Here is a 24,088-nt window from a genome sequence, read left to right on the forward strand (position 1 = left end):
TCAGAGAATCGCTTAATATAGCGCAGTACTTCTTTTCACTCCCTGCCCACAATGCAAATGTTGAAAGAGTTTTCAGCTTACTATTTTCACAGTGGACAGATGAGAGGAATAGATTTACGGTGAGGAGCGTTAAGTGTATTTTACTGACCTGTTTAAACTTCAGTAAATACAGTTGCACTGACTTCTATTCATACCTATTAGGCCAACCTGAGTTGCTGAATGAAATTTCATCTTCGAAGAAATATGATTGCAGTGTGGAATCGTCAAAACCATAAATTCCTTGTATTCACTAAGAACTTTTTTTGTAGTGATTGTTACTGCACGTCTTTCTACATTCTGTGTTATAAATGTTACATTTCTTAATAAGTAAATTTCTTTCCAGTCTTTCCATTCTTTGTTTGGTTTTGCACACACACACACACACACACACACACACAAATGTCAGTGAAGGCTATATTTGCAGAGGAAGAAGAAATTAAAAGTGATATTTAACGAGAAATAAAAATTGTACCACTTTTTGGCCAAGAAAATGTATGAAAGTCCCACTTTTGTCCGAAGAAAATATGGTCACCCTAAACGGAAGTGTTGCAACCATTCATTGTGCAGACGTCGGAGGAAGAACAGGAGTATGCGTTTTGTCCAGCAGGCTGGCGCTTCGGCCCATACTTTCTCGGTTTTCATTGTTGCTGTGTTGGCAGAAGAGCCAACACCGTGTTGCTAGAGGAGGCCGAAATGCACGCGTTTAATTACACGCAGACTGGCGTGAGTTCTGGAACAGGTCAGAGAAATAAGACTAACAAAACAGGAGGTAACTGGTAGAATACTTAACTTTAATCCATAATCGGTGTACATCGCTCTTGACGGTACATTAATAATAAGCTCAATATAACTGGTAATGGCGCCTTGCTAGGTCGTAGCAAATGACGTAGCTGAAGGCTATGCTAACTATCGTCTCGGCAAATGAGAGCGTATTTGTCAGTTAACCTTTCCTAGCAAATTCGGCTGTACAACTGGGGCGAGTGCTAGGAAGTCTCTCTAGACCTGCCGCGTGGCGGCGCTCGGTCTGCAATCACTGACAGTGGCGACACGCGGGTCAGATCGCCCCATCTTTCTACCTGCGATTTCTATTTGTAGGATAATTTAAACGGTAAAATCTCCAGTAACAACCCGCGCACAATTGAAGAGTTGAAAAGAAACATTCGCAATGCGAGTGCGGGAATAACACCAAATGAATTGGTAAAAGTTTCCAGGAACGTGTTGAGAATGCTGAGTTGTGTATCGAAGTTTACGATAAACATTTTCAACACCTCCAGTGAACTGTTGACCTATCGAATGTTCAGTGCGTTGTTTTTCGTAGTAATAATTTACTGCCGTATCTTCTGCATCCACAGTAAACGAGTGAATTGTCTGTACGATGTTTACAAGACGTGGGGCCTCTTTAATTTCGGCCACCCTGTAGTTTCTCGTTACGAGACCGTCGTCGCCTCCAGATTCCGACAGTCGCCGCCCCCGACGGGGTCGACTCTGCCTCGCGCAGCAACCTCGGGGTATTCGCGAGAGTTTTCGGATTCCCACGAAGATGCAGAGAGGACGAGAGGGGGCAAAAGACCGCGGCTGGTGATGTGCGCACCGTAATTGAGGGGATCGACAATTTGGCGGCGGCGCAGCGGGGAGGCGGCGATTACGGCGCGGAGGGCGCGCCGTGCTAACGACCATTGTGCGGCGCGCTGACTCACGGCGGCCGGACCAAGACGGTAACCGGCCGCATTTGACAACCAATTGGCGGCACGTGTGTTGTACGTGCTCTAGTAGCGGCGCGCCGCGCTGCCATCATTTAGAAGGTCGGACGCCGGCTCTTGAGCATGTGCGGACATCGAGTGTCGCTCGCCTGCTTCGATCAGCGCGTCTCCTTTGCGCTCGCTGGGGCCGCCGTCCGCGACGCATCCTCTCCTTCAGATCAAATGCGGCCTCGCCGACTCTGCCGCAGGCCGCACGTGCTTTAAGGTCGCTGTGGAAGGCAGCGCCGGATACACCTCTAGGCTGAACGGGGGAAGATTTGCGACGAATAAAGGCGAAAACACGATTTTGCAATTAAAAGCCTATTAAGCAGCAACCGTCATCTATTCGTCTATATCTACATCTACACGATAACTCTGCAACTCGCAATGAAGTGCCCGGCAGAGGGTTCATCGAACAACCGTTCCACCCTCGGACAGCGGCCGGAGAAAACAAACACTTAAATCCTTCCGTGCGAGATATGATCTATTTTGATACGATCGTCATTCTTCCCTATCAGCGTGGGGGCCAACAACGTATTTGTACCCTCTTGAGGACACAGTCGGTGATCGAAATTTCGTGAGAAGATCGTGCCGCATCGAAAATCGCCTTTGCTTTAATAACTGGCGCCACAATTCGCGTATCGTATCTGCTGCACTCTCTCCCCTATTTTGCGATAATGCCAAACGAGCTGCCCTTCTTTGAACTTTTTCGATCTCCTCCGTCAACCCTATCTGATGCGGGCCTCACACCACACAGCAGTACTCGAAAAGAGGGCGGACAACGTAGTGTAAGCATTTCTTTAGTAGACCTGTTGCATTTTCTACGTGTTTTACGAATAAATCGCAGTCTTTGGTTTGCTTTCCCCACAGCATTATCTGTGTGATCGCTCCAACTTAATCGTACAAAAGTTTACTACTATTTATAACTCGACGGCATTCTACGTGTCGGAGACTGCAATGTAAGATCGGTTAATCGTTCGTTAATTACGGGAGGAGTTTTATTTAAAACTTGGATCCGCTTCCCACTTGGTGAGATTCGGTGAAATGTGGTGTCTCCCCTCCCCCCCAAGTGAGGTTTACCCCGTAGTCGGATAGAAATATCTAAAAGTCAAACTTTTTTAAATAGTGATTGAAACCCTTTAATAAAGCCATCTTTTATCTGGAAAGTGTATTAAACAATATTTGTAACGTGATTAAAACACCAACTCTCAGTAGCATTCGGACGTTTAGACAGACAAAGACAGGCCGAGAAAAAGACTCCACTAAAATAGTATCAACCGTTTTGATTGATCTCTAAGAAAACTGACCTTTTATTGGTAATTATATACATTAAATGTCTCTGAATCTTTTCTTACTTATACGAGGGTTGATACTTTAGTAGCCGGACGGTGTGGGCGAGCGGTTCTAGGCGCTTCAGTCTGGAACCGCGCGACCGCTACGGTCGCAGGTTCGAATCCTGCCTCGGGCATGGATGTGTGTGATGTCCTTAGGTTAGTTAAGTTTAAGTAATGGTTCAAATGGCTCTGAGCACTATGGGACTCAACTGCTGAGGTCATTAGTCCCCTAGAACTTAGAACTAGTTAAACCTAACTAACCTAAGGACATCACAAACATCCATGCCCGAGGCAGGATTCGAACCTGCGACCGTAGCGGTCTTGCGGTTCCAGACTGCAGCGCCTTTAACCGCACGGCCACTTCGGCCGGCTAAGTTTAAGTAGTTCTAAGTTCTAGGGGACTGATGACCTCAGATGTTAAGTCCCATAGTGCTCAGAGCCGTTTTGAACTTTAATAGTGGTAACTATTTATTTACAGCTCGTACAAAGTAGATACGTGTTTCAAAGTTTTACTGACCTTCAAAGTAGTCACCAGCATTGTGTATAGCGCGTTGCCAGCGATGTGGAAGTCGTAGGATACTCTTAGCAGTGCCAGTTGTGTTGACAGATCGAGCGGCGCGGTCTATTGCCCGTCGAATTTGTAGCAGTTCTGAAGCGAATGTCGTGAAGTGTTCCCTTCAGTTTAGAAATTGAGTTGAACTCACGGGGGCTTAAGTCAGGGGAGTGCAATAGGTGGTATAACACTTAGCAGCTTCATCAGTCAAACAAATCAGTAACAGCTCGCACTGTACGTGCTTGAGCATTGTCCTGCAAAATGATGGTCAGGTCCTGCAGAAAGTGTCATCACTCCTGTCTCTAAGCTGGTCGTAGGTTGTGTTCCAGAAATGAACGACATAGAGACAGAAGTGATGGCACTTTTTCTGCAGGACCTGACCATCATTTTGCAGGACAATGCTCAAGCACGTACAGTGCGAGCTGTTACTGATTTGTTTGACTGATGGAGCTGCTAAGTGCTATACCACCTATTGCACTCCCCTTACTTAAGCCCTCGTAAGTCCAACTCGATTTCTAAACTGAAGGAAACACTTCACGACATTCGCTTCAGAACTGCTACAAATTCGTCGGGCAATAGACTGCGCCGCTCGAACTGTCAACACAACTGGCACTGCTAAGAGTATCCTACGACTTCCATATCGCTGGCAACGGGCTATACACAATGCTGGTGACTACTTTGAAGGTCAGAAAAACTTTGAAACACGTATCTACACTACTGGCCATTAAAATTTCCACGCCAAAAAGAAATGCAGATGATAAACGGGTATACATTGGATAAATATATTATACTAGAACTGACATGTGATTACATTTTCACGCAATTTGGGTGTATAGATCCTGAGAAATCAGTACCCGGAACAACCACGTCTGGCTGTAATAACGGACTCGATACGCCTGGGCATTGAGTCAAACAGAGCTCGGATGGCGTGTTCAGGTACAGCTGCCCATGCAGCTTCAACACGATACCACAGTTCATCAAGAGTAGTGACTGGCGTATTGTGATGAGCCAGTTGCTCGGCCACCATTGACCAGACGTTTTCAATTGGTGAGAGATCTGGAGAATGTGCTGGCCAGGGCAGCAGTCGAACATTTTCTGTATCCAGAAAGGCCCGTACAGGACCTGCGACATGCGGTCGTGCATTATCCTGCTGAAATGTAGGGCTTCGCAGGGATCGAATGAAGGGTAGAGCCAAGGGTCGTAACACATCTGCGTTCACTGCGATGTCGCGAAACACGGATGCGGCCATCGTGATGCTGTAAACAGAACCTGGATTCATCCGAAAAAATGACGTTTTGCCATTCGTGCACCCAGGTTCGTCGTTGAGTACACCATCGCAGGCGCTCCTGTCTGTGATGCAGCGTCAAGGGTAACTGCAGCCATGGTCTCCGAGCTGATAGTCCATGCTGCTGCAAACGTCGTCGAACTGTTCGTGCAGATGGTCGTTGTCTTGCAAACGTCCCCATCTGTTGACTCAGGGATCGAGACGTGGCTGCACGATCCGTTACAGCCATGCGGATAAGATGCCTGTCATCTCGACTGCTAGTGATACGAGGCCATTGGGATCCAGCACGGCGTTCCGTATTACCCTACTGAACCCACCGATTACATATTCTGCTAACAGTCATTGGATCTCGACCAACGTGAGCAGAAATGTCGCGATAGGATAAACCGCAATCGCGATAGGCTACAATCCGACCTTTATCAAAGTCGGAAACGTGATGGTACGCATTTCTCCTCCTTACACGAGGCATCACAACAACGTTTCACCAGGCAACGCCGGTCAACTGCTGTTTATGTATGAGAAATCGGTTGGAAACTTTCCTCGTGTCAGCACGTTGTAGGTGTCGCAGCCGGCGCCAACCTTGTGTGAATGCTCTGAAAAGCTAATCATTTTCATATCACAGCATATTCTTCCTGTCGGTTACATTTCGCGTCTGTAGCACGTCATCTTCGTGGTGTAGCAATTTTAATGGCCAGTAGTGTATTTTATACGAGCTCGTAAATAAATAGTTGCCAGTATTAAAGTCCCAACCGTCGTATATTATGCTATGAGCCCAAGACGCTGCTACGTTCGATTATATTGTTTATTACAAGAGGCCTGTTTCGACGTGATTGCCATCTTCAGAATAATTATATCAGATGGTCTTAGTATCCACATGACATCGATGACTCAGTTGCTGTCATTCCTGTCAATGGACAACAGCGTCATCGATGACGTCAGGGCACCTATCAGACGGAGTATTGTTTGCCGGGTAGTGCCGCATCCACAATCGCTGAGTATACATCCACAGCCGGTGCAGTATGGCACAAAGAAGACGCCTACCTGCGCCTCTCTGCGATGGAGGGCCATAAGAAGAATGGAAGCAGGACAGTCGCAAACCGATGAGGCCCGAAGTTTTAATGTGAAGCGTTCTGTTGTTTCCCGGATGTGGCGACAATTTATAGAGAACGAAACAGTATCCCGAAGACCGTGGCAGGGCCGATCACGTGTGATATCAAAAAGTGAAGACAGCTATTTGGCCGTAAGAGCACGACAACCGGCATCTGACCTCACAACACCCACTGGACGTGTTGTATCGAGACAAACGGTGTACAGAAGGCTTCGACAGAGTGGCCTTTACTGTCAGGGACCTTCTGTATGTGTACCTCTGACGCGTCTTCACAGAAGGGAACATCTAGAGTGGAGTCGTCAACATGCCACCTGGACGGTCGAGAAGTGGGCCAAAGTTTTTTTCGCAGATGAGTCCCGATTTGATGTGGAGAGTGATTCTCCACGCATTCGTATCTGGAGGGGACGTGGAACGATTTCGGAATCCAAACATACTCGAAAGAGACCGATATCGAAGAGGACCGTTAATGCTGTGGGCAGGGATTATATTGACCACTCGAACACCTCTTCACGAAATTGCTCGGGTGAAACGGCAAGGTTTAACTTCTGTCAAGTATCGCGACGAGATCTTGGGATGTCATGTGCGATTGTTGCCAGGTGATATCGTTCTGATAGAGCACGGGTGGTTGATGTTTTCTTGCAAACGGAAGATACTGCACGTATGGCCTGGCCTGCTCGCTCTCCCGACTTTAATCCTATAGAGTATATCTGGGATGCGCTAGGGAGACAAGTTGCATCACATCAGCATCCACCAACTACTCTCCATGACTTGCGAGCAGCTCTGCAGGAAAATAGGCGTTATTACATCAGTACGAGACTCACGACATCATTCACAGCATGCCCCGTCGTTGTCAGGCCTGTATTGCAGCCAGACGTGGTAACACCCCATGCTCAGCAGATTAACCGCTTGTCGGAATGTGTGTGGAAATCTGTTAAGTTGGAAGAAACTAAGAACATTTTTGTCTGCCGTTATGCGTGTTGCAGTTGTTTACGTTCTATGTTCTTTACATTGTTTCTGCTTTACTATCACCTGTTAACACTGTTTTGTGGCAAAATAAACGCAACCTTGCTAAATTCCCGTTTGTTGCTTTAATTTTGGACACCATTGTAAGTTTGCCCTTTGATGTCGGCGCATCTAAGTAGGCGTTAAACCTCTACCGGGCAATTATTTGTGAAGTAGACGAGTTATGAAAGTTTATTTCATAATGACGTTACTTGATAGTTGTATTGACAGTTGCTTACATTGCGTATGAAAGACAACATTGTTTCTACCTTCCTTTGAACCGTACGATTCCGTAGCTTTTCGGTCTCTTGATTTATATGACCTCCTATGAGAATTCTTGCCGGTGAAATTCAGCTTAGCTTCCTCCCACAAACTATTAACTTCTTACTCGTACGTGTATTTCGACTTGTCCGCATGCCGCTTAACATACACATTGTAAATGTTTTGATACAAATTCATGTTGAACACAATAAGATCGGTGTTGTATGTGACTCACTGACACGCAGTGATTTCGAGCAGCGTGACAGAGAACTCTCCGAATGAAAGCTGACACTTATGCATCACTTATTTCAAATAAGGGAATCACACGGATACAATCGTGTAAAGCGTTCATTTCAGTTCAAGGAGGCCATAAAGATTGGTGGGCACTGTTCATTAAACAAAAAAAGTTGACGTGAGATCTCCAATCCCCCCCCCCCAACCTTAAAATAAGATTTGGTGACATTTTGCCAGACCTCTGCCCCCATTCTGAGCTCACGTATTTAATGTACGTTCCCTGGGTAATAACCTCAAGCTTCAATAAGAATGTAACAATTCCGATTCCAAAGAAGACTTGTATTGACAAGTGTGAAAATTAACGAACTATCAATTAAATATGTCATGGTTGCAAAATACCAACACAGATTCTTTACAGATGAATCGGAAAACTGATAGAAGCCGACCCAGGGAGGATCAGTTCGGGTTCCGGTAAAATGTAGGAACACTCCATCCAACACTGGTACTGCGACTTAAAGATAGGTTGAAGAAAGGCAAACCTTCGTTTATGGCATTTATAGATATAGTGAAAGCTTGACTCCTTGAAATTTTGAAATTGGCGTAAATAAAATACAGGGAGCTTTCAAGACTGCAGTTATAAGCGTCGAAGGACACGAAAAGTAAGCAGAGGTTGAGAACAGAGTGAGACAGGGTTGTACCCTCTCCCCGATGTATTTCAATCTGTAAATTGGGTAAGCATTAAAAGAAACAAAGGAGAAATTTGGAGAGGAAATTAAAGTTCAGGGAATTGTGATTACGTCAAAGACATCAAAGGACTTGGTACGAAGAATGTTTTGAGGAGAGGTTATGAGATGAACATAAACCAAAGTAAAACAAGCGAAGTGGAATGCAGTCGAAATAAATCAAGCTATGCTGGGAGAATTAAATTAAGAAATGAGACACTAAAAACAGTAGATGAGTTTTGCTCTCTGGGTAGTAAACTAAGTGATGATGACTGAAGCAGAGCAGAAATAAAATGCAGACTGACTATGGCAAGAAAAACATTTCTGGAAATGAGAAATTGGTGAACATTTAAGTGTGAGGAAGCTTTTTAATCAAGGTATTTGTCTGGAGTGTAGCCTTGTACAGATGTGGAATGTGTATGATAAGCACTTCTGACAGGAAGAGAAATGAAAGCTTTTAAATGTGGTGCTATAGAAGAATGCTGAAGATTACTTAGGTAGATCTAGTAACAGATTATGAACTACTCTTTAATCGAATTGGGGAAAAAAGAGCTTTATGGCTCAACCTGAGTAAAAGAAGGCATCATTTAACAGGAAACGTGCTGAGGTATGAAGGAATTGTCGTTTTGGACAGTGGGAGGAGGAGGGGGTGGTGGGAGAGCAGAGCATGAACACAGAAAACAGGTTCAAATAAATGTCGTTTGCATAAGTTATTCGGAGATGAAGAGGCTTGCACAGTACAGAATAGAGTGGATAGCTGCTTCAAACCAGTTTTGGGACTGAAGACCATGACAACTGCAGGATGATTTGATAAGGTTAATAGGAATAATAAGAAATGAAATAATTGAGGCATGCAACTAGATTTATTAAAATCACAATGAACACCTACATTTTTAAAAAAAAGAATAGAATAAAAATTTGATATCCATATTCATAAAAGAATCAGCATTTCAGTTTGTAGGATGGCAAGAACTATGCCCCTTACATGAAGTCATTAAAGATCACTAAACTCACGTTCAGCGAACAGTAGGGCTGAACAAAAGTGACTGACATGGCACAATGCATCTTGTAGAGGGTATAGTATGGACGTATTGGAATAATTAATGCTGGGTGATGGTTTTAAAGTAATTCACGCACTGTGAAAACTTTGTGGAAATACGTCGATTTACTGGAAGCTAGTTTATACCAGGGAAGTATTTAGAGTTGACCGTGGCCGGGTGACGGTGCGTGAAGGGAAGCGAAAATAGGCAGCTTAGGGCGGCTCAAACTCTGAGAAAGCGGTAACAGGGCGCGGCCTCCAACTGCCTTAAGATGAGTGACAGCGAGGGGGTGGTTGACCCCATGCTCTTGTACCGGGAAGCAGACGGAAAACGGTACACCTGTTGATAAATGTCCATCGGCCCATTTTCAGTGAAACATGCGAGAAAGTCACGCAAAGCTACGGTGGAGCGGTCAACAGAGGCCAAAATATGTGTGTTCGTGACTATAGCAACTTCACGCTGAATTCACAGTCCGCAGAGTCTGAAGTAAATCAGTTGAAGAGCGACAGAATGAAAAACGCCGGCCTCCAATGAAAATGTAGGACCAAGGAATTTGAAGTACTCTCCTGGGAGTCAGAATTTCGGAAAAATTGGTGTTTTATGCAGACTCTAACCTTGATTGGTGGCCTGGGAGGAGCTAAATAGCAGAAATTGAGAGGAAGGGAAATTTTGTGGGAATTTGTTCACTTCCCAGAGCAGGCATTGGTCGGCGCTGGGAAGCGACGCATAATTAACGCAACTGGCGCTGCAATTGGCGTAAGTGATTTTGCTGGAGGTCTCCGTAGAGGTCTTCTGTTCCCAGCTTGCCTAGAGTGCGGACGTGGCGCTCTTTACTCAGATTGCCTGAGTGAGAGTGAGCATCTCTGCAGTTTAGGACTTAGCAAACGGAACGATAGGAAGTTTTGGTTCAGCTATGTACTGAGCAAGATAGCTAGGAGTGAATAGACGAGCGCAGCCGTGCAGCACCACGAGGCCGGCCGACATCCGCAAAACGACGCCGCCCCACCCCGCTGAATTCGGTGATATTGCGCCCGCTCCGGCTTGAGTTACGCCACTGATTAATTTGTTGGATCACGCCGGCAAAGTTTCCACGAGGGTTTCATGGGCCGGGTATTGTAGAATTATTCTTGCACTTCGCATTACGCCTGGGTCAGTCGATAGGAATTAATTTTGATTTATCGCGTTTTACTCCACGTAAACGCAATTTATTCCCATTGCCTGTTAGGAGAGTCATGTAATGTGATGATTGAAGGTCGTGAGTTAAAATAAATTTGTGCTAATCGACTGCACCTGTTTTCAATCAAGTAGTTGCAATCCCAAGTCACTTTCTTAATTAATTTGATGTTCAACATTTGCATCTGGTGTTCAGTGGCTGAATGTAACATCAATGTGCACCCATTTTAAATAAAAGGGATCAATTCTGAATCAATTAATGTCAACACTGCCACCGAAATTCAACCAGGAGTCACAGGGCCTTATTACTTTCTTTGCATTATCCGATATTGCGGCAGTTTTGCACTCTCTGTTGATCTGTTAATCAATTAGCTGCGATGAACACACGCCGAAACCAGATAAGTGACGGGTGGCGTGTTAGAAGTATTGGAACTACAGGTGGGTTTACAATATTTCCAAACGAAAAAACTGGGGGTTTCGCAGACAATCTTTTGTGAACCACAGTAGCTTACGTTTTTACAGTAGCATGTTTCTCACTTCCTCCAACCATCTTAAACAACTCTCTCTTGGATTTGATGTTATCATAGTATTGAGAACACGTAAGATCTTTATAGTTGTAACTGACGAACAACAAATTACTTACACATTGTACAGAAACACTATTTCTTTCATCAGTCCACTGTATATTTAGTAAGGAAAACATCTTCTCCACAGGTGCATTGTGGGCAGGGATTGAAAGAAAAAATTCCAAAATCTTAAAAGATTTGTACATTCACCTCCAGAACGACCACTTAGGAAATCACACCATTTTTGTCTAAAAATGTTGATCTGGTTTCCGATTTCAACTGTTCACTTAGAAAACATACCTAGGCGATTAACTTCATCAAATAGTTTACTGTCATCCATGAGGACATCTCCATTTCTCAAACAGGCTACTGCATTTTCCACATTGTCCCAATCAAGTTCTTTGTGAAGAGTTAACCAGTCAGACACAGCTAATTCATCTTACTGCCTCGTCCACTTGCTACTGAAATCGCTACAAACAGAATAAAAAGCATTCATATCTTTTCCAAACATATTAACAAACTGGCCGTTGTCATATTTAAATATGACATCTCTTACTTTTATGGAAGGAAGTTATTTTTTGCTCTTCTTGCAGACTTGAAACACGAACACTCAGGACAGAATACACTTCTACTATTTTTTTTTTCACATTCTATGCGCAGTATTTGTTTGTGCAGGTAACTGGAGGCACAGTGAAAAAAAAAAAGACGTTTGTATCCTTTAGCCAGACAATTTTCCAGGAGTAGCATAATCGTATTGATTGCATTATTGTCAGACACGAATTAAGATCTAAGAGCCTTGTACATTTGCAAAATTCTTGCAGTTACAGGCGTAAGTCATCGAAAGCCTTTCCAAGCAATTTATTGGTACAATATATTAAACTAAAATTCTGAATGTGTTTTACGGTATGAGATGCAGATTCTGCTTCAGCTGCTGCTATCTTCAGATCGCTTTCACTGTAGGTTTGCCAGAAGAACTCAACGATTCTCCGCGATGTGCCTTGAGCTTTTTTACTTTTTTATGCTTTTTGGTATTCACAAGAACCATAATATCTGATCCCCACAACGTGATATAGAGAAGAGACACATGTAAGTAAATAAACTTACAATGACAATTGTAATAAGATGTATATAATATACTATGCATGCATGTATGCCAGATGCAATGCAGACATTGGTTCCTTGCACATGATTAAATTTATTTATATTTGAGACTTAACCTACACATCAAGCGTTTGGCCTCAGTTCTTCCTTCTTGTGGAAATGGAAATTCATTCAGGTAATTTTCTTTAAATTTGCATCTACAGTTACCTTTAAGCATATTCGAAACGTTCTCTACAAGCACAACAACTGTTGTTCTCTATATACTTAAATGATTTGGTGGATGGGATGGACAGCTACCTGTTGTTTGCTGATGATGCCGTGGTGTACGGTAAGGTGTCGAAGTTGAGTGGCTATAGGACGATACAAGAAGACTCAGACAAAATTTCCAGTTGGTGTGATGAACGGTAGCTAGACTTAAACGTGGAAAAATGTGAGTCAATGCGCATGAATAGAAAGATCAAACCTGTAATGTTCGGGTACAATATTACTAGTGTCCTGCTTGACACAGTCAAATCGTTTAAATATCTGGGCGTAATGCTGCAAAGCGATATGAGATGGAACGAGCGTGTGAGGACTGTAATAGGGAAGGCTACTGGTCGATTTCGGTTTACTGGGAGAATTTTAGGAAAGAGTGGTTCACCTGTAAAGGAGACCCCATATAGGACGCTGTTCTTCAGTACTGCTCGAGTGTTTGGGATCTGTACCAGGTCGGATCGAAGTAAGATATCGAAGCAGTTCAGAGGCGGGCAGCTAGATTTGTTAATAGTAGGTTTGAACAATACATAAGGGTTACATAGATGTTTCAGGAACTCAAATGGGAATCCTTGGAGGAAAGGTCACGTTCTTTTCGAGAAACTGAGAAATTTTAGAGAACCGGCATTTGAAGCTGACTGCCGAACGATTTTACTGCCACCAACATACATCGTGCGTAAGGATCACGACGATAACATACTAGAAATTAGGGCTCATAAGGGACATATACACCCAAGCGTCAAAAGAAACTGGTACAGGCATGCGTAATCAAATACAGACATAAGAAAACAAGTAGATACGGCGATGCAGTCGGCAACGCCTACATAAGCCAGCAAGTGTCTGACGCAGTTGTTCGATCGATTACTGCTGATAGAATGGCAGGTTATTAAGATTTAAGTGAGTTTGAAGGCGGTGTTACAGTCGGCGCACGAGCAATGGGACATAGCATCTCCGACGTAGCGATGAAGTGGGGATTTTCCCGTACGACCATTTCACGAGTGTACAGTGAATACCAGGAATCCGGTAAAACCTCAAATTTCCGACATCGCTGCGGCCGGAAAAATATCCTGCAAGAACGGCACCAAAGACAAGTGAAGAGAATTCTTCCACGTGACAGAAGTGCAACCTTTCGCGAATTGCTACAGATTTCAACGCTAGGCCATCAGCAAGTGTCAGCGTGGGAACCATTCAAAGAAACATCATCGATATGAGCTTTCGGAGCCGAAAACCAACTCGTGTGCCCTTGATGACTGCACTACACAAAGCAATACGCTTCGCATGGGCCCGTCAGCACCGACATTGGACTGTTGATGACTGGAAACATGTTGCCTGGTCGCACGAGTCTCTTTTCAAACTGTATCGAGTGGATGGACCTGGACTGGTATGGAGACAACCTCATTAATCCAAGGACCCTGCATGTGAGCAGGAGTTGTTCGAGCTAGTGGAGGCTCTGTAATGGCGTGGGGCATGTGCAGTTGGAGTGATATGGGACCCTGATACGTCTAGATACGACTGTGACGGATGACACCTACGTAAGCATCCTGTCTGATTACCTGCATCCATTCATGTCCATTGTGCATTCCGACGGACTTCGGCAATTCCAGCATGACAATGCGATACCCCACACTTTCAGAATTGCTACAGAGTGGCTTCAGGAACAGTCTTCTGAGTTTAAACACTTCTGCTGGCCACCTAACTCCCAGACATGAACATTATTGAGCATACATATCTGGGATGCTGTTCAAAAGAGTTCTCCAACCCCTCGTACTCTTATGGTTTTATGGACAGCCCTGAAGGACTCATTGTGTTAATTCCCTGCAGCACTACTTCAGACACTAGTCGAGTCCATGCCACGTCGTGATGCGACACTTCTACGTGCTCGCGGGGGCTCTACACAATATTACATAGATGTACCAGTTTCTTTGGCCCTTCAGTGTAGTCGTTTTTCCCTCGCTCTATTTACGAGTGGAACAGGAAAGGGAATGACTAGTAGTCGTACAGGGTACCCTCCGCCACGCACCGTTTGATGGCTTGGGGAGTATCTGTGTAGATGTAGATGTAGAACAGCTTGCACCGTACGGGGAGTTTATTGTAAAAGTATCGATATACTGAAAAATGTTTATAGGTAATCTTAGTCTACCATGCGTCGCTATCTGACTTAAGTTGGCTCTGTTTAAACGCGCAGTTATGCCCCCAGTATCATTTCCATCGAAATTATCATTACACTCTAATTATTAAACAAAAATATGGTGATTGCTAGCTACGAAATCAATAATGCGATGATTAGCATATGATACCAAATTAAGATTTATTTAGAAAACAGGATGAGCAATATTTCTAGCTTAACATGACAATCCAATACATTTCTAGCCTAACATGACAATCCAATACACTCGCTAACCTAACTAGCATATCATTGGCACAATGCATCCTCTTTTCCTAACTACTTAAGTCAACACTGAACCCGCAAGTGACTATTGAAATTCTGCCTGAACGGACACAGACTCAGAGAGCGCCAGTCAAAGAGCTAGCGTAATACGAACTCATTTAGAATTACAGTGCCCTACTTTGGCAGATGATTGCTAATATCACCGTAATTCTCCGTGATGATTACGACGGTAGGCCCTGCCAATGTCGTGATGCCGTATTTCCCGTGAGCGAGCTTGGCTTTAACCTCCAACGTGGACGTGGTTTGCGTCCGTAAACTCCTGTACGTAAGTGTTCAATTGCGGAGTCCGTCACGAGTCAATACTCAAGCTACTTGCACTAATGCCAAGAGTAGTTGGTCGACTCAAGTGCGTGGCAGCAAAGGTACACTTCAGATTGCATATGAACAACAGAAGTTAGTACAAATCTGTTTCTCTCCTCAGAGGAACAGATAATGCTACGTGTGTGGAGTCGTATGCTCTACACTATTCATACTTGGAGAGTAACCACTGGACTCAGTGTCGGTAACTTCTCCACCCTACTTCTCTCCTCGCTCTCCAAGCAGGGCAGCCAGACACCGCGACTGCTCTCCTCCACTGCCGACCCCAGAGTCCTCCTTCAGAGTTTTTGCAAACCTGACCGTTCTTCGCCGCATGGATCCGTGCGCGTTGGTAACCAATCACGACACAGACTACCATGTATCCGAGCGCGTTTGTTCCCAACCACGACACAGAATTCTCCCGCGGTTACTGTTGCCGCCAAACTTTTAACACGTATCTCTACGCGCTGCGCCAGTCCCATCACAGTCTTCCGCAAATTTTCCACTGTGGCGCGAAATCGCCTTTCTCTCTTTCGCATATAGCTCCTTCTCACTTCTTGTTGTGATGGCCCATCCTCTCCCAACGTCTTTGGTGATCTGAAGTGCCAGCCGACAAAGGGGTCCGGCCGCGGCCATCCCGTTAGTTTGACATGACACACACAACTTCCTTTTCTGTGTCTATTCTCTCCTACCGGTGGGCCAATTATCAATTATTGTTCGGTGTATTAATACTTATTTAGCATCATGTAAGGTCAAAATCTGCTACCTTACAAGCTAATATCAACGACGATCCTGGCCGACTCGTTGCGTGGTACGCTACTGTGGAGCGAAGATGAAGATTAAGTCGCCTTGCCATCGCACTCAATGACCGCCTGAAGTGTTGCCAACCTGATTTTCTCTCTCCCAATTTATGCTCAGTTTCAGTTTCAATCCACCAGGTGACACTTGAAATCACAAACAACAACTTGACCCGGAAGTCCAAAACTCAGTTTTTTTACTGTTTCAGAAATTTACAACTGGGAGTTGAAATAGGACATTAATAACTGGGCGGAATCCGGATAAACCGGGTGATTTTGTAACTCTAAGCACAAACAAACATGTTTGTTAGACAAATGCAAGATAACAAAAGAAAACTAACAATCAAGTAAATTTTACTTCTATTTCATTCTTCATTTCATACTTTCTCGAACAATCAGCCTTAAAATGAAAGCCTCAGATAATCTTATTCGCTAAATGGCTCGCGTGTACACGTCTCACGGGTGAAACTACTTATAAATGTGTTCAAACCACTTTTGTCTTACAATATAACTTTTAGTGAGTGACGCCATAATTTCCCGCTAAAAATCCTCCCCGGTATGTTATCTGTCTTAGACCACGGATCTTAAAAGGCATCTCGTATTTTTCCCTAATTATCTCATTAACCAATAAGGTCGTCACCACTTGACTATGGCCGAGGAATACTCGGGCGAAAGTTCGTGGATTTTAAACCACTTGACGCGGCTGGAGGCTCGAGAGAATTTTATCACTATATGTCGCCATGCTTCCCCCATGAACCATGGACCTTGCCGTTGGTGGGGAGGCTTGCGTGCCTCAGCGATACAGATGGCCGTACCGTGCAACCACATCGGAGGGGTATCTGTTGAGAGGCCAGACAAACATGTGGTGCCTGAAGAGGGGCAGCAGCCTTTTCAGTAGTTGCAGGGGCAACAGTCTGGATGATTGACTGATCTGGCCTTGTAACATTAACCAAAACGGCCTTGCTGTGCTGGTACTGCGAACGGCTGAAAGCAAGGGGAAACTACAGCCGTAATTTTTCCCGAGGACATGCAGCTTTACTGTATGATTAAATGATGATGGCGTCCTCTTGGGTAAAATATTCCGGAGGTAAAATAGTCCCCCATTCGGATCTCCGGGCGGGGACTACTCAAGAGGACGTCGTTATCAGGAGAAAGAAAACTGGCATTCTACGGATCGGAGCGTGGAATGTCAGATCCCTTAATCGGGCAGGTAGGTTAGAAAATTTAAAAAGGGAAATGGATAGGTTAAAGTTAGATATAGTGAGAATTAGTGAAGTTCGGTGGCAGGAGGAGCAAGACTTCTGGTCAGGTGAATACAGGTTTATAAATACAAAATCAAATAGGGGTAATGCGGGAATAGGTTTAATGATGAATAAAAAAATAGGAATACGGGTAAGCTACTACAAACAGCATAGTGAACGCATTATTGTGGCCAAGACAGATACGAAGCCCACGCCTACCACAGTAGTACAAGTTTATATGCCAACTAGTTCCGCATGTAACACGTCCTTTTTATTCTTTTAGTTATCCGCTCGTTCGCGGACCTGATTAGCAGCCCAAAATTAGATAATTAATTAATGTGAGCGTGTACCTAATGGGCTAGCAATCGGATTGGACTGCTCAGGAGGTGTTACATTCCGTATTGTCCTCGCAAATATGGTAATAAGTACGGTTTGGTGGTAATGAGGACAGCAAACACAGTTTCACAGACAAGATCTATATTCTCAGCAAAAGCCCAAAATAAGGAGACAGCCACTACCTTCGTCAATACACTGTTAATGACGGCTACTCTCATCACAGGTCTCTCTTTAATTATTCTTAATCGTCACACGCAATATCCAATCACTGTAATCCAATTAATGCCGGCGCGGTAGACGCGGAAGTATAACAGCGGCACTCAATCTCACTGAAATCACTTTATAATAAAACTTTCTCACTTTCCCGCATAATATTGATACAAAGGGGTTAAACCACGGCGTTGGCCACTCCCTTTGCCGGTAATTTGTATTAATTTCTGCTGGCTTTTGCACAGCTATGCCCGCCTCGCGGGAACCTAACACACCCTTACTTCATCACATCTCTACTCTCACTGCTCTCCGCCCAGTTATTCCCGCCTCGCGGGAATCTACCCAAGCCGTCCACTCGGCACTCCGGGGAATCCCCTCTAGCTCGCGCTTCCTGCACACACTACTCGATATTTGCCCTGTCGACCTGTGTGATCGCAAATTTTAATAGTAAGGGCCTGCGGACCCCTTACATCCCCGCCCTCAAAAACTTCTTTTGAACCATAGGTGAAAAAGAATCGGCTAGGGATTTAAAACATAGTTACATTGAATCAAAACATGCAATACAAATCATTAATGAATTTACAATTTGTCAAAATAATCCTGGACTCCGGTAGTGGGCTGTCTCCACAACAATTTCTACAAAAAGGTTATTACATCACATAAATGGCATTGTTCAAAATTACAAATTTTCATTTTAACCAGCAAGTCGTCTATAGTCCAATATCAAAAATGAAAACATACACAACATATACACTCAAAAATTCCTTACCTAAATACAGAACATATGGATTATTATTACAACATAGTTATTACAAGTTTTATATTCATTCTGAGATAGTCTTTGACATGAAATATGCAACTCTAATTGTAATATGTCACAAAGCCCAAATGTAAATAAACACTTCCCTCTTTCAATTGTCCATTCTATAGCTAATTGTCCTAAATATATCCTACGCCATTACTCCAAGGAGTTTAGACACTCTCAGTTCATTCATTTGCCCTAGTTGAGTTCCTCTTCCTCACCTGGGTTATTTCTACTCTCGTGCGAGTAGTACCTTTTTATGTTTTCCACATGCTCTTTGCCATGCACTCTCTTTGTCCGTGCATATTCCAATTCCACAGTGTTAGGATGACTAATTTTTATAATCCTGTATGGTCCTTTATAAACATGGTTAAACTTATGTATCTCAGAGTTTATTTTCTTTGATTTAGCATGAACCTTTACTAATACCAGATCTCTTACTCGGTAAGTTATTGGTTTCACTAGTTTGTCGTGTCTTTCCTGTCTTTTCCTGGCCTTCTCCTTCATACTTAATTCCACCAGCTCCAATTTCCTCTCCCAGGTCAATGAACTCCCTGGTGGGTAGACTACCAACTCACGAAAAATACTATCGGGTTCCTGGTTGAGCAATACTTCACATGGTGCAAACCCTGTGGAATCATGTGGGAGATGATTCCTAACCCGCTCAAATTCTTCCAGATATTCCTTCCATGAACCATGCTTCCTATGACAGTAGGTGCGGCATAAACGGTTCAACTCTTTCATGGTTCGTTCCGCTGGGTTAGAAGCGGGCCTATATCTAGAAATGGCAATTTGTTCTATTCCGTGCTCCCTTAGCATCTCTGTCCATTCCTTTGATCTGAATTGTGACCCATTATCACTCAATATTCGCTTAGGAATACACACCTTTTGAAAATAGTCCTTTTCAAATTGGTTAATGATGGCTCTACTAGTAGCTTTCTTCAACGGGTAAAATTTTATGTACTTGGAAACCAGTTCTTCCGCTACTAAGATTTGTGTATAATTCCCTCGTGAGGCAGGAAGTGGCCCAAATAGATCCACTGCAACTATGTCCTTAATCGCTGTTGGTACAATTGGATGCATATATCCTTTGTGCTGTACTGTGGTCGTCTTAGATTTTTGACAGGTGTCACACGTACTCAGGATTTTACGTATACGCCTTCCCATGTTGTTAAAAGCACAATCCAATTTAAACTTTCCCAAGCACTTCTTCGGTCCATAATGCGCATTACTGTAGTGCGTATACCAAATTAATTTTTCTACCACATGCTCTGGTACACAGAGTTTCCAGTTCTCTTCACTCTCCTTGTTCCTTTTATAGAGTATTCCATTGTGAATATAATAGAATGTTCGAATCCTTTCTTCTCCCGCACACCTGTATTTGTTTTTAATTGTCTTTAATTTCTCGTCTTCGTTTTGTTCCCTGCGCACATTCCTTAGGAACTTTCTTACAAACTCTTCATACTGCACTCCCTTCATCAGGTTGATTCTAACTCCTTCTCCTTCCGGCCTGTCCAACAACATTCCTCTTGAGTCAGCTGGTAATCTTGACAAAGCATCAGGTATTATGTGTGTTGCTCCGGGTTCATAAATTATTTCGAAATCATAGTCTTGTAATGCTAGGGCCCAGCGCGTTAGTCTGCTATGCCTTAACTTGCTTGTAGTCAGAAACGTAAGGGCCTTGTGGTCAGTCACGACCTTCACATGTCTCCCGGCCAAATAATACCGGAAACGCTTAAACCCCCACACAATTGCCAGTGCTTCCCTTTCAGTAATTGAATACTTTCTCTCCCAAGCATTTAGACTTCTGCTACCGAATGCTATAGTTCTTATTCTCTCACCTTTCCCGCTCATCTCTACTTGGTATAAATGTATTCCTAGTCCATAGTCCGAGCTGTCTGCTCCTAAATAAAAATCCTTGGAAAAATCTGGGTGGTACAAGATATCTGCATTATATAGTGCTTCCTTAATATTCTCAAATTCGGTTTGACATTCCGTATTCCAATGCCACGGCATCCTTGCCTTGGTTAATTCTCTCATATTCGGTGCATTAAGCATGGGTCCTTTGATGAACTTCCTATATAACTCACACACCCCAAAGAATGCTCGCAACTGTTTCTTACCATGGTGAGCTGGAAAATTCCTAATAGCCTCCAATTTACTAGGATCAGGATAGATACCCTCCTCGGATATTATATGGCCCAGAAATTTTATCTTTGATTTGCCAAATTCCGACTTGTCCAGGTTTACAGTTACTCCTGCGGTTTCAAAGGCTGCCAGGATTGCATCTAGTCTATCCAAATGCTCTTCCCATGATTCACTTGCTATTAAGAGGTCATCCACGTAGACAGTGACCTTCTTCAGTAACTCTTCGCCTAGTATTTTGTCCATCGCTCTTATAAATTCAGACACTGACACATTAAGTCCGAATGGCAACACTTTAAATTGATAGCACCTTCCTCCATAAGTAAATGCTGTATACTGGCGAGACTCTGTGGCCAATGGTATCTGCCAGTACTCAGCAGTCAAATCGATACTACTCAGCACCTTAGCTCCTCGGAATTTTTGAATCAGTTCTTCTATGGTTTCTGGTTTGTCCCTCTCCGGTTCGATGATTTTGTTCACCGTCCGGGCATCCAAAACTATCCTCACTTTTCCATCTTTCTTATCAACAACAAATAGGGGGTTGTTGTATTGACTATTGGCCCGTTCGATAACCCCAAGGTCCATCATCCTCTGTATTTCTTCATCTACTGCTTTTCGTTTTGCCTGGGGAATGGGATACTGTTTTATATTGAATGGTTTGTGGTTCTTTATCTTTAATTTACACTCCACTCCTTGCATGATACCTGGCCGTTGAGAAAATACTCTACAATGCTTGTATAATACTGCAGCTAATTTCTTCTTAGCCCTCTCATCTAGGTGCGTCATTTCCTCCAATTTTTTTCTGATCTTGTCCTCTTTATGTCTATCTTCTCGTGCTAGTCCCTCAAGGTATATCAACACTTCTGCTACTGGTTCCTCTTCCCCGTATCCCGTGGTGGTTTCCTCTTCGTGACATAAATTTATTCTTCTGAATTCTTCCTCTTCCTCGATCGCCTTTCCCTCAGCAAATTTCAACCTCTTTTCTTCGCCTTTTCTTCCTTTAACTTTGATAGTACCTTCATCAAAACTCACTACTGCATCAACTTCATTTAACCAATCTATCCCTAAAATAATCGATGTGTTCAATCCGGTCACTACCAAAAATGTTGCTTCATATTCTTCTTCCTCTATCTCAAATGTAATTAATACTTGCTCTTTAATAGGTTTACTCTTTGCACCTACTGCGTTCACGATCCTCACTCCACTCACTGGGAAACTAGGCAAGTTAACCTTCGCTTTTAGTATCTGTTCATACAATATTTTGGATATTGCACATGCTTCACTTCCTGTATCAACTAATGCTTCGATGTTCAGCCCACATAACTTGATTCCTATCATGGGTAACCTGGGTTCTTTGGGAATCTCACTTCTTTCCTCTAGTAGATCTTCTCTGAGGTCTCCACCATCGTCATGTCTCAGTAGGTTTATTCTGGTCCTCGTAGCTCTCACTCCCGATCGGACCTCATCTGGAGTGTCATTCAGTTTTCCGGTCTCTCCTCTTCTTCTATATGCACCGTGTCATTCATTCGCCTATCCCATCTTCTCTCGTGATCTCTTGGTTCTTCATTTCCTCTCCAATCATTTCTCCATTGCCGTCCACCACCACGGTTCCTGTATCCATAACCGCCACCTCTTCCTCTATAATTAGACGAATTATTGAAATGATTCCTTGGGTCATTACCTCCCTCTCGATTTTGAACATTAGGTTGATCGTATCCCTGTGCTCGAACAGATTCCAGTTGTTCCAGTATCTTCATCAACGCCTCCCTATCTTCAATCAGGCTCCCGGATATAGTTTCTTGCATCCTGTGATTCAACCTTCTTTTTATTGCCGATATCATTACGTCATCACTCAGGGGTTGTTCCAGGGTCTCGTTCAATTCCCACAAATGTTCAGCAAACTCTCTCAACGTTCCCCTCCATGTACTAAGTGATTTGCGATGGAGTAGGTCCTCAATTGCTGCACATTGATGGCTTTTAGACCAGTATTTCTTTAAGAATTCCTCCTCAAATTGGTCATAACTTGTAGTCCCTTCCTTGTTCCTGACTCCCCAAGTGAAAGCCTCACCTTCCATCCTATCTATTGCAAATTGAATCTTGTCTGAGTCCTTAAGATGTGCTGGAAGAACTCCTTTTAGCCATTTCATAAATATCCTTGGGTGCAACCCTCCTTTCGGTCTAAATTTCTGTCCTGTATTACTTTGGATGCACCGATTATCACTGCTCATCAATGTAATGACCTTACCTTCCCCAACGGCTAAGGTGGCATTGCTAATTCGTCTATCAATTTCCTCTGTCTTGCTTTCCAAATGCTGCACTCCCTGTTGTAACTGCTTGACCTCCATTTCCACCCTCTTATTATCCTCTTTTAGTTGTATGGCTACAGCATTTCTTAGATTTACTGCCCATTGTCTTTGCTTTTCTCCTATCCCATTAACCGCCTCGTTGCATTGTTTCTGCATCTGTGCCACCTCGGCGATTCGGTGATTGCAATTTGTTTCCACTTTGTTGATTCTTTCTCCCAACTCGGCTTTCGTTTCTTCAACATCGTCTTCTATCTTTTTTGTTAACTTTTCTTCCACCTTCTCCACGTCTCCCTGGACTTGGTTTATGTTCCTCTGTAGCTTCCTCTCTCTTTCGTCGATGTCCATCTTCAGTCGTTCTTGTAACTCCTGCATCTCCTTCTTCAAATTATCTTCCATCTTCATTTGTGATGTTTTGATCTCTTGTAAATCTTCCTTTAGTGATTCTCTCGTTTCTTGTGAATTCCTTTCTAACGATGCATTAGTTTCTTGTAAACGCTTCTCTAACGATTCTCTTGTTTCTTGTGAACTCTTCTCTAATGCTGCTCTGAATATTCTTCCTTCTTCTCTATTTTCTTGTAACTCTTCCTTTAATGATTTGCGTAACCTTTCTTCCCTCTCTCTCGTTTCTTGTGCATTCCTTTCTAACGCTTCGTTATTCTTCTTTATTAAGTCTACCAACATCGACCACCTATCAGCATCCTCTGAAACTAGCCTAGCTCTCATCGCTTGTTCCGGTGTCTCAGGATAACTAGTTGAATGTGCTGCTGGGCTTCCTAATGACAATCCACAATCACTAATTCCTGAATCATCTCTGTCTCTCTGTCCTACCCCTTTCCTTTCAACTACTGCCTCACAGACCTGCCTATCTTCAGTAGACATGTTTGGTTTATATTTAATGCCCAGGCAAGTAATACAAAATGATCTCCAATAACCCAAAACACTCCTAATTACCCTGAACTACTCAAACAGTACCTGCAATCCTTTCAGTTAATTCCCAAAATAATACCACATGCACGAGTATTGAACATAACAGCTCTCAAAAACCTAAATTTCCAATAACAATTTCCACATACACAATTTATGTAAAAATGTTTTG

At 43.5% G+C, this 24,088-nt stretch overlaps 1 protein-coding gene across 1 annotated transcript; it reads right to left on the reverse strand.

Annotated features, from left to right (window-relative positions):
* Nucleotides 1–1,805: 1,805 nt before the first annotated feature.
* On the reverse strand, nt 1,806–23,673 carry LOC126249096 (calponin homology domain-containing protein DDB_G0272472-like). Its single transcript, XM_049950746.1, has 3 exons — nt 22,932–23,673; nt 21,420–21,750; nt 1,806–1,950 (listed from the first exon to the last, which is right to left on the reverse strand). Exons 1-3 carry the CDS (start codon nt 23,671–23,673, stop codon nt 1,806–1,808), a joined length of 1,218 nt encoding a protein of 405 aa, XP_049806703.1.
* Nucleotides 23,674–24,088: the final 415 nt, after the last annotated feature.

Source organism: Schistocerca nitens, chromosome 3, assembly GCF_023898315.1.
Source record: "Schistocerca nitens isolate TAMUIC-IGC-003100 chromosome 3, iqSchNite1.1, whole genome shotgun sequence".
Lineage (NCBI taxonomy): Eukaryota > Metazoa > Arthropoda > Insecta > Orthoptera > Acrididae > Schistocerca > Schistocerca nitens.

Bases quoted from the DNA above. Each gene is read 5' to 3' on its own strand.
- LOC126249096 (XM_049950746.1), bottom strand. From the start codon at position 23,673: ATGTTGGTAGACTTAATAAAGAAGAATAACGAAGCGTTAGAAAGGAAT. The intron at 21,751-22,931 runs GTAAGGTCATTA...CGATTATTTTAG, and splicing joins CACCTTAGCCGTTGGGGAAG to GGATAGATTGGTTAAATGAA. The intron at 1,951-21,419 runs GCATTGTAGAGT...TTTGATCTGAAG, and splicing joins TTAGCTGCAGTATTATACAA to GAGAGGATGCGTCGCGGACG.